The 16,014-nt window shown below is 52.0% G+C and overlaps 1 protein-coding gene across 8 annotated transcripts in view; it reads right to left on the bottom strand.

Annotated features, from left to right (window-relative positions):
• Positions 1–16,014, bottom strand: part of HSPG2 (heparan sulfate proteoglycan 2) — a 128,068-nt gene that overhangs the window by 19,912 nt on the left and 92,142 nt on the right. For all 8 annotated transcript variants that reach the window (XM_081954564.1, XM_081954566.1, XM_081954567.1 and 5 more), the window contains 21 exons: positions 15,125–15,267; positions 14,390–14,525; positions 13,134–13,285; positions 10,512–10,650; positions 9,514–9,656; positions 8,690–8,825; positions 8,302–8,453; positions 7,855–7,987; positions 7,610–7,761; positions 5,476–5,617; positions 4,643–4,797; positions 4,374–4,509; positions 3,714–3,865; positions 2,065–2,203; positions 1,808–1,959; positions 1,512–1,650; positions 1,262–1,413; positions 1,000–1,138; positions 774–914; positions 368–502; positions 27–208 (listed from right to left, as the gene is read on the bottom strand). In XM_081954564.1, the coding sequence (XP_081810690.1) occupies positions 27–208; positions 368–502; positions 774–914; positions 1,000–1,138; positions 1,262–1,413; positions 1,512–1,650; positions 1,808–1,959; positions 2,065–2,203; positions 3,714–3,865; positions 4,374–4,509; positions 4,643–4,797; positions 5,476–5,617; positions 7,610–7,761; positions 7,855–7,987; positions 8,302–8,453; positions 8,690–8,825; positions 9,514–9,656; positions 10,512–10,650; positions 13,134–13,285; positions 14,390–14,525; positions 15,125–15,267 (3,050 nt within the window). The remainder of the gene's footprint in view (positions 1–26; positions 209–367; positions 503–773; positions 915–999; positions 1,139–1,261; positions 1,414–1,511; positions 1,651–1,807; positions 1,960–2,064; positions 2,204–3,713; positions 3,866–4,373; positions 4,510–4,642; positions 4,798–5,475; positions 5,618–7,609; positions 7,762–7,854; positions 7,988–8,301; positions 8,454–8,689; positions 8,826–9,513; positions 9,657–10,511; positions 10,651–13,133; positions 13,286–14,389; positions 14,526–15,124; positions 15,268–16,014) is intronic.

Here is a 16,014-nt window from a genome sequence, read left to right as displayed (position 1 = left end):
CACCCCTGCTTTAGACCTTCACCCACCTGCAGCACCGCTCGGCTCTCCAAGGGTAGCATCCTCTGGTTCTCCAGCTTCTTCCAAGCTCCCAGCTTGGTCCAGCGCACCACAGCCCGAGGGTCCCCGGCCGCCAGGCAGTCCACGCTGATGGATTTGCCCACTTTGAGCTGCAGGGGCCCCTTCGGCACCACCGAGACGGTAGGCAGCCCTAGGAGGAGAGAGAGCGCCATCCGAGTTTACCCAGGGCCTTCGGCAGACCCTCCGCCCTGTCGTTCCTTCAGAGTCCAAATTTAGCCTCGGCTGGATGAGAACAAAAGGGGGCCTTGTCCTTGCTGTCCTAGAGAGACCCTCAACTGTTATCCCTTACCTTGGACTAGGACATTGACTAGGCTGTTGGCAATCCCAAACGGGTTGGAGACCACACACCGGTAGGCCCCGTGGTTTTCCGGACGGGCGTTGGAGATGGTGATCGCAGAGCCATTAGGGCTGATTCTCACATTATCTGCAGAGGGGATGGAAGGAATTACCGGGGGGGCGCTCCCCAGAATCAGCACCCCCTCAAACCACATGGCCTAGCTGCTCACCTGGCAGCCCCCAAAACCAGTGGTGAAATTCAGCTGGTTCTATCTGGTTCAGCAACGGGAGGCTCCATCCGCCCACCCGGACATCATCACCCCCTATTATTGACACTCTGCGCATGCGCAGAGGATGGCACGTGCACTCGCATTTGTTAACTGGTACCAAAGGTGATTTCACCCCTGTCCAAACCTCACCTAGCAGCTGGTTGTTGGGAAGCTTCCAGGTGATCTCGAGAGGCGGGCTGCCTTTGTGGACGTGGCACCGGAAGGAGACCTCTTCCCCTCCGCGCACAACCACACTGTGGGGCTCTATGGAGATGATGGGGCTCTGCAGACCTGGCGGGAGAGAGCGACGGTGACCCCCGGAGTCTGCACACCCTCCACCCGCCCACTCTCACCCCTGCCGGAATGCCAGACGTACGGGAAGTAGGACTGGTGTTGGCCACGACAGAGACCACGAAGGACGCCTCTTGTGGGACGCTGCCTCCACTCACACGGCAGATGTATTCACCAGAGTCGGCGGGGGTGAGTCGGACCAGTCGCAGATGGGCGTTGGAGACCTGTAGGGGCCGGGCAGGAAGTGGAAAAGCATTGCAGATTTCTGATTTCCCCACCTGCGTGAGCCTCTTCTTCTGTCAACAAGGCTGCCTTCTTTGCCCCACTGTGGACAAGCTTGCCCCTACCTGGTGACCTGCAGGCAGCTGACCCTCTCGCCGATACCAGGTGAACGTGGCCTGAGGCTGGCCTGGAGCAACGCACGACAGATCCAGGGTCTCTCCTTCAATGGCGGAGGAGGAGGACGCCTCGATCCTCAGAGCTGAGGCACCCCCTGTAGCTGCACGAAAGGAGAAGACAACATCTCAAATGAGCCGGGCCTGTCCTGCAGCAGGTCTGGGTTGCCAAGTGGTGGAGAGGAGAGCAGAGGAGTCTTACGGTGGGAGGGTCCCTCACTGTCCTGGATGGTGACAACCAACACCGCCTCCTGGACAGCATTGGGGCTGCTGACACGGCAGATGTACTCGCCGGAGTGGGCGGAGGAGACCTGTGGGATGCGAAGGCGAGTGCCCGAGACCTGCCAAGTAGAGGTAAGTTACCCACTCACCACAATGGCGGTATTTGGCTCTTCCGCTGGCCCTCTTTCCCCAGAAAGGAGCTGGGAAGGGTGAAAGGAGCGAGGATCACCACCCTCACCCGAGTCAGGCGAAGCAGACATGCCTTTTCCCTTTTACCTGGTGGTTGGGTGGGAGGGGTCCTCCTCTCTTGGACCAGCTGACTTTGGGGTGTGTCTGGCCAGTCACTAGGCAGTTCAGCTCCAAGGTCTGTCCCTCGGCGAGGGAAGACGAGGAGGATTCAATCCACACCGGTGGTATTACCCCAGAAGCTGCAGAGGATGAGGAAGGGTTGGACTGCAACCCCACTGCATGGCTCCCCAATTTCCCTTCCTCCCCTTTCCCCTCCACATGCCGCAAGCTTCCTGGGCACCTACTGGATGGGCCACCTGAGCTGCTGGGAATGGACACAATGATGGATGTCTCCAGTCGGCTGGTGCCCTCGTTCACATAACAGACATACTCGCCCGAATCGGCTGCCGAAACTTGTGAGATCCGGAGGCGGGTTCCGAAAATCTGTTGCCGGGAAAAGAAAAGCAGACAACCAAGAGCTGATTTCTTTTACCAACTGAAGCCATTTTCCACCTCCATCCGCCTTGGATTCCCCAAAGCCTCAATGTCAAGATCCAATGCGAGAATCCAAATAAAACCTCAGGTTCATTCTATTTCCAAAAGTTTTACTGTTTATTGAATACACCGCATGGTAAAGTCGAAGTAAAACTAATTCTGAGGTTCCCAAACATTGGTTGCTAGAATTAAACAATAATTTTCCCAGCCCACTGTACAGCCCAAATGTAATTGAGGCTGATGATGAAGACCTGAGGGATATTATGACAAATCTACTGGCTGAATATATCCAAAAAGACAGACAACAGTTGGGGTGGGATATTGACCTGGTCTATAGAGTAAACTCTGCATATGCCAGAACACATAACGTTCCAAGGGAGGTTCACATTAAATTTCTCAGAAAGACTACAAGAGATGAGATTCTGAGTGCACAAAGGAGGCAAGTATTAAAATACAAGGATAGAGAAATAGCCATTCTGAAACAAATCCCAAAGAAAGTTAGAGATAGAAGAAAAAACTATTCGCTTCTAGCGAATAAATTATACCAGAAAGGGGTGTGGTTCAGATGGCTTATGCCAGAAGGTATGTTAATATTCTGGGAGGACACGAGAGTTAGAATCAACACAACTATGGAGGCTGAGGCCTTCATGGAAAAAAACAAAGTCCTCCTAGATAAAACTGATGACACTACACGGGACACACAGGACACGGGAGGTGCCGGAGTTCTGCTGGAGGGGGGAGAAGAGGCAACATCGAGAAAACTCAGATCACAAAAATGAACTGAAAATCTGTTTGATATAAAATGATTGAAATTATTTGCAGATAAAAGGTTATATGCTGACAAAATATTATTAAGTAGTAACAAGTTAATGTAATAATAAATGAAAGTTATGAGAATGGGGGGGAGGGCCATTTCCTGCATAATGTAGCTGTCAAAATTTGTAACTTCATCCACCGTCCCTTTTCCTGATTATTTTTTGTAAAACTAATAAAATTTTGTTGTTGTTTTTAAAAAAATAATAATTTCCCCAGCCAAACCCCATTGTCCTCACTTAGTTATGGGAACTGTCTGCTTCAACTCCACACCCATTATGATGTCCTTGAGAAGGTTTCAGGCTCTCACGGTCTTCGGTGGAATCGTAAAGGTTTCGTTTCTCCATCTAACCCATTCTAAAGCAACCCCTCCCTTCCCACTCTAAGTTGAAACGAAGAGTTTCATCCTTGACACTCGGTTTCCATTTCTTAAGCCCCCAAATATTACGCCCAGGTGTTTCAGGAGATCCCTCATTACATGACCGAAAATGCATAACACACATTCTGAAAAATAATGTCTGGCTAATCCAGTTTTCCCACAATCACAAACCCGCTTCCTTTCCATCGGCTGCCCTCTGTAGCCTCTGGGTCTCCCAAAGCCCACCATTGCTCAAACGCTGCGGGAATCTCTGCTACGTCCCCTTACCTGACTGTGGATAGGCAGGGCGCCCTCGCGCTTGTACCACATCACTTTGGCTTGGGACTGGCCAGCCACCAGGCAGTTCAGGTCCAAGGTCTGCCCCTCGGAGATGACTGTGGAGGACATTTCAATCCTGATCGGGGGAGTGACGCCCATAGCTGGAAGAGGAAAACAGGGATCCTGTCAAGATTCGAAGCATACTCATGCTGCTTTCACTTTTACTTCTTCTCAGCTTGCCAACAAACCATGGGGGGGAGGGAAGGGGGAATTGAAATGTGGGTTGTAACCATCAAGCATGCAGCCTGTGAGAACCAAGGTCACTTCAGCAGGTGTTTGCCAGACCTTCCAGACATCGTCTCATAACAATAGTGTGACACTTAAATTGGACAATGTGACCTGCGCTAATTGGAGGGAGAGAGGAATCTATACTTTAATTATATTGAATTACGCGGGAATTAGCCAGAGCTGGTTTTGCTTCCATTCTGTGCCGAAATGATGTGCACAATAAAGTTCTGCATGAAGCGATTGGATCGTCCCGATGGTGCTTGCTGGGTTGGGTTCGTCAGTCGGAACCTTGACAGATCCATATCAATGAGACCCCCCCCCCCATAGAGCAGGCAATCAATCACACGCCGCAGCCCAGCGCCCGTGGGGAAGGGGACTTACAGTAGGAGCCCCCTTTGCCTTTGATCGTCACCACCAGCGAGGCTTCGTGAATGGCCGAGCCATGGCTCACGCGGCAGACGTATTCCCCAGAGTCAGCTGGTGAAGCCTGTGGGATGCGCAGGAGGAAACCGGAGACCTGGGGAGAGGTGAGCCGAGGGTGAACAGAGATGGCTAGCATGGTCGAGGCGCCAGCCTCTTCCTCGCAGCTTCTGGAGATGTTTCCAGAAGAAAAGGCCCTCTTGGCGAGCCCCACATGGGCAGTGCCATACCTGGTGGCTGGCAGGAAGAGCCCCTCCTCGCTTATACCAGGTGACTCTTGCCTGTGGCACAGAGGCGGCCACGATGCATTTCAGGTCTAAGGTGTGGCCCTCGGAGAGCGAGGTAGAAGAAGACTCGATCTGTACAGGTGGGATCACCCCAGCAGCTGCAACGGTCATAAGAGAAGAAAGCTCAGGGCTGTCGCCAAATTCCCCCCACCCTGCCAGGGAGAAGCCAAGTGTTAGAGAAGCCGCACAGTTGCTGCCTTCTCTCCTCCCACCTGACCTACGTAATCCTTGGGAGGCAGAGAAGCAGATCCTTTAAACATTCCAGGGCTTAGGATTCCTTTCAGGGCCCTATACATCTAGTCCTCGACTTACGACCACAATTGATCCCAGAATTTATGTGGCTAAGTGAGACTGCTGAGTGAGCTTTGCCCCCTTTTACCACTTTTCTCGCCATGTTTGTTAAGTGAATCACGGTGGCTGTTGAATTAGTAATGCCGTTGTTAGGTGAATCCGGCTTCCCTGTTGGTTTTGCTTGTCAGAAGGTCACAAAAAGAGGCTCACGTGTCCCCTGGGACACTGCAGCCGTCATAAATATAAATAGTTGCCAAGCATCCGTATGTAAATCCCAGGGATACTGCAACGGTCGTAAGTGTGAAATACGGTCATAAAGTCCCTTTTTAACGTTGAACGGTCACTAAGCGAACTGTTGTAAGCCGAGGACTGCCTGTATTCCCTCCCTTTGCTTTTTCACGCTGCCAACCTTCGCGCCAGCCCTCCTGGTTCATCCTCCCTCATTCCCTCCCTTATGCGCTGCTTCGAGGGAAGGGAGTCCTTACGGAAAGTGGGGCTGCCCTCCTGCTGCTGGACAGTGACCAAGACAGAGGTTTCCTGGCTGGCGGCATCGGAGCTGACCCGGCAAACGTACTCTCCAGAGTCAGCCGGAGAGATCTTGACCAGGCGCAGGCGAGTTCCCAAGGCCTGAAAGAGGATGGCACCCAGGGGTAAGATCAGCCGGTTTGTATCGGTTCGCACGAACTGGTACATCCATCCACCTGCTCCTGCACTAGTCTGTCCTGTATTTCCTTTGTTTGAACCCCAGCTGATAGATGCGGCAGAGCGGATTTCCACGCCTCAGCAGTAGGAGGTTAAGTTTTAGAGCTGTTTTGAAATGAACTGCGCAGGCGCTCAGCGAACCGGTTGCTATACTGGTTGAATCCCACCACTGGTGGCACCCTTATCAGCGCGCCCTTAAAACAATCTTGGTCTGCTGACTACTGTTAGGAATGTAAGCTAACAGTTGGGTCAGCAATATATAAACCATGATGGTAATACTGTAGCTTTAAGTACTGCTGTACAATGTGATTGGTTGCTGTTACCTCAAGCAGCCGTAAGAGGGAGCCAGAATGACTGTTAGCTCTCTGTTTTGTTAGATGCTGATCGGTGGATAGATGTATCGTGAGTTACTGTGAGTTTTGCTACTGTTAGTGACTTTGTGTGCTGAACTGATTATATGATACTGGACTGTGTTCGATGGATAACTGACTGACTGAACCGTGTGTAAATTGAACTCTGAATACATCTATTTCCACGAAAGTAAAAACCTATTTAAACTGCAGTGTCTCTGTATGCTGGTTTGTATGTTCTTCCACACCACTCTCATTACGCTTCTCTGCGCACTCGCTCTTCCAACGGGGAGTTTACCTAACACTATGACGTATGGATTTATAGATTTTACACAAAAACGATGATTCTAAAACCCTTTAAAAAATAATAATGAAAATAAGGCCCTTCTTTTCTATTTGCAGTGAGGGGAGGTTTCCCAATCGTCGGGTTGAAAATAATGATTATTTAAACAGCAACTTTTGCAGAATTGCCCCCCATATCCGCCCTGCCCTCACCAACTTCTGAGCTCCAAATAGAACTCAGTTCGTACACAGACTAAGCCAGACCTGGTGAGCCACACTTTGGAGCCACCTGATTCTGTTTGTTATGCCCCAGATGTGAATCTACGGGGGGTGATGAGCTGGAACAAAAGCTGACAGAGATCTAGAGGGTGGCTCCGTTGGCCTTGGAGGAAACTGGGGAAGGGCAGAGTCAGTCCGGGAAGGGCTTTTCAGGATTAGAAAGGCTTGCAGACAAGGAGGAGGAGGACAGGCAGAGATCAGGCAAAGAGCAAGGACCACCTGCTCCTGATCCTAGAGCATGGAGAGAAGAGAGAAGGCGAGAACAACGCGGACCAAGCCGGCTATGAAGGAGGAGATTGCCCTGCTCCCGCTTCACAAGGCACACCTGGGGACTGAGATGTAAGGAGGTGCCGGTGGGAGGGGCATTTGTCGGGAACAAGCCTTGAATCTGTGGAGCCTCGTGTGCACTTGCCGACGCCTGGAGATTACCGTGCTCTGTCTTGTGGGGCTTGCCCAGTTTGCCTGCACTTCTTGCTCTGGTTACTGTTTGGCTAAACCTGTCTTACTGGATTGCTAACCCTGGTTACTGTTTGGCTAACCTGGCTTATTGGACTGCTGGTCCTGGTTACTGTTTGGTTAAATCTGGCTTACTGGACTGCTGGTCCTGGTTACTGTTTGGCTTATCCTGGCTTAATGTCGCAGCCAAAGGCTGCTGAAGGTGCATGTGAGAGCTTTGCTCCAGGACTTGTAGTAAACAAGTGACATTTGGGGGCAAAGTTAGAGTACAAAAGATGACTTAGACCTGTATTCTGGCTGTGTTGCTTTCATGCCACCCCCACGGATCATCACACTACTTCCCCAACAGCAGCTTTGGGCTCCAAAGTCCGAAGAGCGTTTTCCAGCTAATCAAAGTGCTTTGAAACTGGCATTGTGCCCAAGAGCCAATTTGGGGCACTCTGCGGGCAAGGAGGTGCCTTCGAGACTGTAGCTTTTAGCCCTCAAAGTGCCAAAATGGCCCCAAAGCTGTTATGCAGTTGCACGTGTTAAGGCTATGTCATGCCTGTACCTGGTGATGGGCTGGCAGGGCTTCACCCCGTCTGTACCAGGTAACCATGGCTTGCTCCGGGCGGGAAACCACACAGTCCAGCTCCAGTGTTTGCCCTTCCGCTATGATGGAGGAGGAGGCCTCGATCCTCACCGGGGGAGCCACGCCAAAGGCTGGGGAGAGTAGAAGGGCGGGTGAGGATCCTGCCAACCCCCCACCCCCACCCTCAGCAAACCCATCCCTCCTGCAGGGAGGCCCACACCTACTGGAGGAGGAGGAGCGGGTGAGGGAGACGAGGATGGAAGCTTCTCGGGTGAGGGAATCCAGGCTGACGCGGCAGACGTATTCCCCCAGGTCAGCCGGGGAGATCCGGGGGATGCGCAGGCGGGAACCGGAGACCTGCGGGGTGGGAAGAAGAGGCAGCCGGCACAGAAATGAAAGGGATGCCCTAAGTCAGAGGTCACCAACCCCCAATCCGTGGACCAGCTACCAGGCTGCAGCATGCCAGAAAGCGGGCTGCGCAAACAAGCGAAGCCCCATCCGCAGGATACAGGCAGCACATGAAGCCGTGTCCCCCCCCCCCCCGGTCCAATCTGCGTAACAGGTCCCTGCTCCCCAAAAGTTTGGGGGCAGCTGCTGTAAACCCCCACCCAGGGAGGAGAGGTCTCTGGATAAATCTGCCCCTCCTCTCCAGCCTCAAGGGGCTCCCATACCTGGTGGCCGGCTGGCAAGGATCCGCCTCGTTTGTACCACGTGATGGTGGCGCTGGTTTGGCCGGCCATGACACAGTTCAAGTCCAAGGCTTGACCTGGGACGAGGGAGGGCGACGAAGGCTCGATCCAGAGCGGAGGCGTAATTCCCGAGGCTGTAAGGACAGGAGGAAGGGGCTGACAATCAGTTAACAGACCTCTCCCCTCCAGCCAGTCCTCTCCTACAGGCTCCCAAGGGCCTAGCTCGAAGGGGAGACCTGAACTCCCCCTGGAAATGCCCTGGGCTCCTCTTGGGCGTGGCCTGCCTTCTTTGGCCTTTCCACCCCCCAAGAGCTGCACCAATGAAATGCACGTTCTGGATCCTAAGCTAGGACCTGAGCTTCTGACTCACTTTCGGAGCTGCTATGCACAAGGATCACTTTGGAGGCCTCTTGAACGATGCCATTGTCGCCGTCGGTCACCCGACACACATATTCACCCGAGTCTGCTACTGTGGCTTTAAGAATCCTTAAATGGAGGCCGGAAATCTGAAGGGAAAAGGTGGTCAAGGGATGTGGTGAGGAACCCCAAAGCGAGGAAGAGGCGGGCGGTCTAGCCAAGAGTCTCCTGTTGTGGAGCTGGCGGCAGACTCAGGCAGTGAGGAGGTTGGGGAGGAAGATGGACCAGTCCTGGAGTCTGGGGAAGGCTCTGATGAGGGCTCTGTGTCGGAGGCAGAGAGGGGGCCAGGGCCGTATGCCAGTTATCAGCTGCCTTCAGAGTCAGACATCAGTGGGGCAGAAGAACAGTTGGAGCCTGTTCCTAGTGTGCGCATGTGCAGAGCTGCCAGGAGAAGGGAACACCTAAGGAACAAGGGCCGACTCGGGAGTAAAGCCACAGGTGGACGGTGAATTGCCCCTCATGTAGGGAATAAAGAGGAGCGAAAGGGGAGTGGAGTTTGCAGGAGACAATGAGTTCAATTCATTCGGGGGAAGATCTGTTCCTGACTTCTTGCCAAGTAATTGCTGCTACAGCATGGCGTTTAGAAGATATTAGCCTGCCAGATCTCCCAGCCTGATCAAGGTCTGTAGTTGTGAAATCTCATGAAAGGCGGTTGGCTGGGACTTCGCTGGAGAGGGATTCCTTTTAACCTAAATAAAAGGGGTTTTATCGGGACGAGGAGTCGGCTTCGTGCTATTGGGTGAGCCTCGGTCAGAGCGTCTCCCGCCATGGCCATACCTTGCGATTCGCCGGGAGGGACCCTTCCCGCTTGTACCAAGTGACTCTGGGCTGCGAGAGGCCAGTGACCTGACAGTTGAGGTCCAAGGACTGACCCTCGGTGATGGAAGAAGAAGCAGAGTCGATCCGGACTGGCGACGGCCCTGAGGACGTCAGAAGACGGGTCAGTTTCTCTCGCCCACCAATTCCAGGGCTCCATTCCCAAGCCAAGATGGCCGGGAAGAGAGACAAAAAAGATGCCAAGAACATTGCCTTTTGTGCCCCCCAGTGAGTGACTCCTAGCTCTCCTTCCCTCACGCAGGTATGGTCTTTAGCCTTAGCTTTTTTTTTTTTTTTAATAAAAAGTTTTTATTTTTAGACAGACATAGACAAACAAGACATAAATCATAAAACCATCTTCCACTACATACAGTGTGTTTTTGTGCATCCTCTCCATAGTCATCACTTACAATTTATATGAAATCACATATTATCAAACCGAATATGTTTGTATACATCATTATCATTATACCTCCTTTCTTTGACTATCACTATTATTCCTTCATTTTAAACGAGATATACTAGATATTGGGTTCATTTACATTGTAACAATTCATTACATCATCTTAAATCTACCCAATAATAATATCTCTTTATGTTATATTCCGTATCATTCTATTATTCTTGTATTGATAACATTCTCTAGTGTCTTTCATTTCCATGTTTTTTTTTTAAATCTAACCACTGATAAAATAAATCCCATGCCTTATAAAATTGTTTATCTTCTTGTTCTTTAACTTCAAATGTCAATTTACTCATTTCAGCACATTCCATTATTTTGGGAATAACTGTTCTCATTTTTCCAATTTTTAGCAAATACAATTCTAGCCGCCGTTAACACCTTTACAATCAAATATTTCAATTCTCTGTTGCATGTTTCCGGTATAATTCCCAATAAAAAGATCTCTGGTTTAAAGTCTATGTGTTTTTGTATCATTTTTTTCCATCTTTAGCCTTACCTTGAGAAGGGGTGTGGCTCTCCCGGATGGTCACCTTGATAGAGGCTTCCTTCGGGCCGGCTACGTTGCTGACTCGGCAGACGTATTCCCCGGAGTCCGCGGCCGAGACCTCCAAGATTCGCAGGAGGGACCCATAGATCTAGGAAGGAAGCAGCATTGCTGTCTGCAACGACGCCCGTACACCGTGGAAGTCCCCCCCCCAATTTTCTTTAAGTTCAGGTAGTCCTCAGCTTATGACCACAGCAGGGCCCCCAATTTCTGTTGCTAAGCGAAACGTTGCCTAAGTGAGTTTTGGCCCCATTTTACGACTTTCCTTGCCACCCCGTTCTCAAGGGAGTCGCTGCTTGTGAAGTCAGTCGCCCGCTTGTTAAGTGGATCTGGCGTCCCTGTTGACCTCGCTTGCCAGAAGGTCGCAAAAGGGGGTCAATGTGACCGGGACATTGTAGCTATTATAAATATAAACCAGTTGTCCAACATCCGAATGTAAATCACGGGGCTATGGAGTTACGGTCATAGGTGTAAAGAATAGTCTTAAGTCACTTGTTTCAGTGCCGTTGAACTAAATGAACAGTTGTAAGTCGAGGACTATCTGTATCTGTGCCCCACCGGTCAGTTTTATTTCTTTACTGGGATCCTATGAGCCGTGGTGGCGCAGTGGTTAGAGTACAGTAACGCAGGCTACGTCTGCGGACTGCCGGCTGCCTGCAATTTGGCCGTTCGCATCTCACCAGGCTCAAGGTTGACTCAACCTTCTGTCCTTCCGAGGTCGGTCAAATGAGGACCCAGATTGTTGGGGTGGGCAAGAGGCTGACTCCGGAAACCGCTTGGGGAGAGCTGTAAAAGGAACTGTGAAGCGGTCCAAAAGTGCTATTGCAGGCGAACTCTGACCAATACCAACAGTTCGATCCTGACTGGCTCACGGTCGACTCAGCCTTCCGTCCTTCCAAGGTGGGTCAAATGAGGACCCAGACTGTTGGGGGCAAGAGGCTGACTCTGTAAACCGCTTAGAGAGGGCTGTAAAAGCACTGTGAAGCGGTGTATAAGTCTACAGGCTAGTGCTATCTTCCTTCCTTCCTTCCTTCCTTCCTTCCTTCCTTCCTTCCTTCCTTCCTTCCTTCCCAATGTTAGAATGCGATATTGCAGGCTAATTCTGCCCACTGTCAACAGTTTGATCCTGACTGGCTGCAGGTTGACTCAGCCTTCCATCCTTCCGAGGTGGGTAAAATGAGGACCCAGATTGTTGGGGGCAAGAGGCTGACTCTGTAAACCGCTTAGAGAGGGCTGTAAAAGCACTGTGAAGCGGTATATAAGTCTATGGGCTACCGCTATCTTCCTTCCTGCCTTCCTTCCTTCCTTCCTTCCTTCCTTCGATTCTGACTGGCTGCAGGTTGATTCAGCCTTCCATCCTTCCGAGGTGGGTAAAATGAGGACCCAGATAGTTGGGGGCAAGAGGCTGACTCTGTAAACTGCTTAGAGAGGGCTGTAAAAGCAATGTGAAGCGGTATATAAGTCTATGGGCTACCGCTATCTTCCTTCCTGCCTGCCTGCCTTCCTTCCTTCCTTCCTTCCTTCCTGCCTGCCTGCCTGCCTGCCTGCCTTCCTTCCTTCCTTCCTTCCTTCCTTCCTTCCTTCCTTCCTTCCTTCGATTCTGACTGGCTGCAGGTTGACTCAGCCTTCCATCCTTCCGAGGTGGGTAAAATGAGGACCCAGATTGTTGGGGGCAAGAGGCTGACTCTGTAAACCGCTTAGAGAGGGCTGTAAAAGCACTGTGAAGCGGTATATAAGTCTATGGGCTACCGCTATCTTCCTTCCTTCCTTCCTTCCTTCCTTCCTTCCTTCCTTCCTTCCTTCCTTCCTTCCTTCGATTCTGACTGGCTGCAGGTTGACTCAGCCTTCCGTCCTTACAATGTGGGTAAAATGAGGACCCAGATAGTTGGGGGCAAGAGGCTGACTCTGTAAACTGCTTAGAGAGGGCTGTAAAAGCACTAAGAAGCAGTATATAACTCTATGGGTTAGTCCTTCCTTCCTTCCTTCCTTCTTCCTTCCTTCCTTCCTTCCTTCCTTCCTTCCTTCCTTCCTTCCTTCCCAGTGGTTAGAATGTAGTATTGCAGGCTAATTCTGCCAACTGCCAGCAGTTCAATCCTGACAGGCTCAAGGTTGACTCAGCCTTCCATCCTTCCTAGTTCGGTGAAATGAGGACCCACGTTGTTTGGGGGGGGGGCAAGAGGCTGACTCTGTAAGCCGCTTAGAGAGGGCTGTGAAGCACCGAGAAGCGGTATATAAGTCTAAGGGCTGTTATCCTGGCTTATAATTGAGCGGGATTCTTAGTCTTGTTACAATTACAGCCCTCTTTTCTGAAAACCGTCCTGAGAAAATTTAATCTTATACATTCTTTGGAAAAAAAAAAAAGAGATAGAGAGATCTTTAGGGCCAGATGAGACCAACCGTTCCGAATGAAATTCATAATCAAGAGGAAACTCTTTATGGTTTCTGGAAAGCCAGGGAGTCTTTTTTCTAACTTCCCCACTTTCGTTGCCCGGAATGAAACTAGGAGGCCCCTCCCAAAGAGAAGTGGGGGAAATGCGGCCGCCCTCTCCCCTTGGGTCCCAGGAGAGTCCGAACCTGGTGGTTGGCTGGCAGGGCCCCTCCCCGCCGGTACCATGTGACGGATGCTGTAGGGTGGCCGGCCACTACGCAGTTCAAGTCCAAGGACTGGCCTTCAGTGACCGAAGAGGATGAAGGTTCAATCTTGACCATCGGTGAGATGCCGGGCTCTGAATGGACACAAAGGGCAAAGAAAAAAGGGGCAAGGACATGATTTGCACTGCGAGGGGGAGAGTTCCAGTCCAGGTTTGAAGAGGGCCAATGATGGCGAACTTTTTCAGCACCAAGTGCCGAAAAGGACACACGGAAACGTCAAGTATGCACGCTCGTCCGGGTTGCGCTCCGGAAAAGCCGAACCTTCGGGTTCTGGCACGCATGTGCGCCCGACGATCAGCTGGCCAGTTGTCGGCACTGCCGCGCACGCAAAGGACAGCTGATCGTCGCGTGTGCATGCGTGCCAGAAACCAGGAAGACAAACAGGCCAGGCCGCATGACATGGGCGACATGGCTTCGCGTGCCACTTTGGGCAGGCGCGCCATAAGTTTGCCATCACGGGAATAAACTCTCCTTGGGCTGACCATGACCGGTTTGACGTTTTGCTCAAACCAGCCACTTCTTTGGTTGATGTTTCAGGTGGATGGATGGCTTCCCACAGAGAGAGGTGCACACACTAGGAGCTGGAGCTAAAAATGAAGGGGTTTTGTGACCGCCAGCTGATCTGGCAACAGATTTGGACAGTGAGGAGGTTGGGGAGGAACATGAGCCATTCTTGGAGTCTGGGGAAGGCTCTGATGGGGGCTCTGATGTGTCGGAGGCAGAGAGGGGGCCAGGGCCGTATGCCAGTTATCAGCTGCCTTCAGAGTCAGACATCAGTGAGGCAGAAGAAGAGCTGGAGCCTGTTCCCGATCTCCGCACGCGCAGAGTTGCCAGATGGAGGGAACAGCTAAGGGACAAGGATCGACCGGAGTAAGGCCACAGGTAGATGGTGAATGGCCCCTCCCAGAGGAAATAAAAGAGGAGCGAAAGGGGAGTGGAGTTTGCAGGAGACAATGAGTTCATTCTTGCATTCTTGCCAAGTATTGCGGCGTCTGAAAGATATCGGCCTGGCCACTCTCAAGATTGGTAAATGTGAACGATCTTGAAAGATTGTGGGAGAGGAAAGACTTTGCTGGAGAGGAATTCACTGTCAATTAAATAAAAGGGCTTTATCGGGACAAGGACTCGGCTTAGTGCTGCTAGGGAAGGCTAGGTCAGAACAAGGGGTCACGCCTTACCCTGAACGACCGCCACTTCAATGCGGGCCCTGCCGACTCCCATCGGGCTGCTGCCCACGCACAGGTACACCCCTCCGTCGGCAGCCGTTATGGAGGGTATCACCAGGGTGGAGATGTCGGTTCTCTCAGAGTGGGACTGCACACACAAAGGGAAAAACGTTAGAGACCCTCAAGCGCGGGTCTGGCTTCCCACCCTCCTGGGCCACATGGGGAAGGAGATGCCAAGGAGGGCCCAGAGCTGGGGTGAAGCACCCTCAGCATCCGCGAATCCCAGGCATAAGCAAGAACCAGAAGCAGCAGGCGAGGGGGAGGCAGGATCGGAGTGCAGCCAGCACAATCTGGGAGGGTGGGGAAAAACGAAGCCGTTTGGGGGAGACCTTGCTTCTCTCCGCTGGAGAACCGAAAGCCAGAGAAGAAAGACGTAGCCGACCAGCAGAGCAACACGAGGGGCTCATGCAGAGGGATACCTGCTGGAGAGCCTGTATTCGCTGCCGGACGGCCTCCCAGCTGCCACTTTGAAAGTGGAAGAACCCAAAGACAGGAAGCGCCTGGCCCAGGAGGGAAGCGGCGGAAAGAGAGAGAGGGGGCGGGTGACAGAGGCCGCCAGGAAGATGAGAAGCACCAAAGAAGGTACCACAGGCTGGGTTTGCTCCTGGCCCACTTCTTCCCTCGGGCAACCTCACCTGGACCCAAAGGTCTGGGAGGGGCCGTCCTCCCTGGGAGACCAGGCCTTACCTGTGGAGGCAAGCTGCCGCCCTCTTTCTCCCAGGTGATGGTGGCCGCTGGGGAGCCCGCAGCCCGGCAGTACAGTCTGACGGTGCTGCCCTCCTGTACCTCTGTCCGTTCGGGGCTCACCTGCACTTGGGGGACGCTGGTACCTGCCCAGGAGCAAAGGGGAAGTCAGTCCCTCTCTCTCTTCTCTCAGACCGTCATGCCATTTATGGCCCGATTCTCTGGTCGCCCCACTTAAATTTCTCTGTGGCGATTTCTTGCCTTTGGCAAATTTGATTAGGTATCAGCTAACTCTCCGAGTGGCCCGGTGGCCTAGAGGTGGAGCTCTCGTCTTACAATCAGGAGACTGTGAGTTCGATCCTAAGTAGAGGCAGATATTCCTCTCTTTGGGAGCAATGAAAATGTACTGTATCTGCCGAACAAAAATCCACACTGGCAACGGGAAGGTCGTCCGGCCAGTAAACGCTCTGCTAGCTCTATTCAGTTGCCCAGACTCCACCCCGCAAAGGATTATGGGGCCGTTAAAAGACGATCAAAGCTAAGTTTCTGTTCTTTCTGCCTGAAGAAGAATAAATCCTGCTGGATGCATCCTGGGAAGATGGACTCTGAGGTCCGGGGAGGCCCTTGGAAGAGCCCCATCATCCTCAATCTCTCACTGAGGAAGGGGGATCAGAAGGGTTGCTGGAGGCCATCTTATGTAAGTATTTGTGCACCTCTTTTATTCTTATTTAACTATTAAATGCACGAAATAATATACTACCTTTTTGTATATCTTCTTTTTGTAGGTCATTAGGGCAAAGAAGGGATATTGACTTGGCCATGCTCACCCAGTCACATGACCAGCAAGCCACACCCACCCAGTCACATGACCACTAAGCCATGCCCACCCCAGT

This window comes from Natrix helvetica (assembly GCF_964273705.1).
Source record: "Natrix helvetica genome assembly, chromosome: 5".
Taxonomy (NCBI): Eukaryota; Metazoa; Chordata; class Lepidosauria; order Squamata; family Natricidae; genus Natrix; species Natrix helvetica.
The sequence above is the reverse complement of the archived record's forward strand: the minus strand, read 5'-3'. Positions and strand labels throughout refer to the sequence as shown.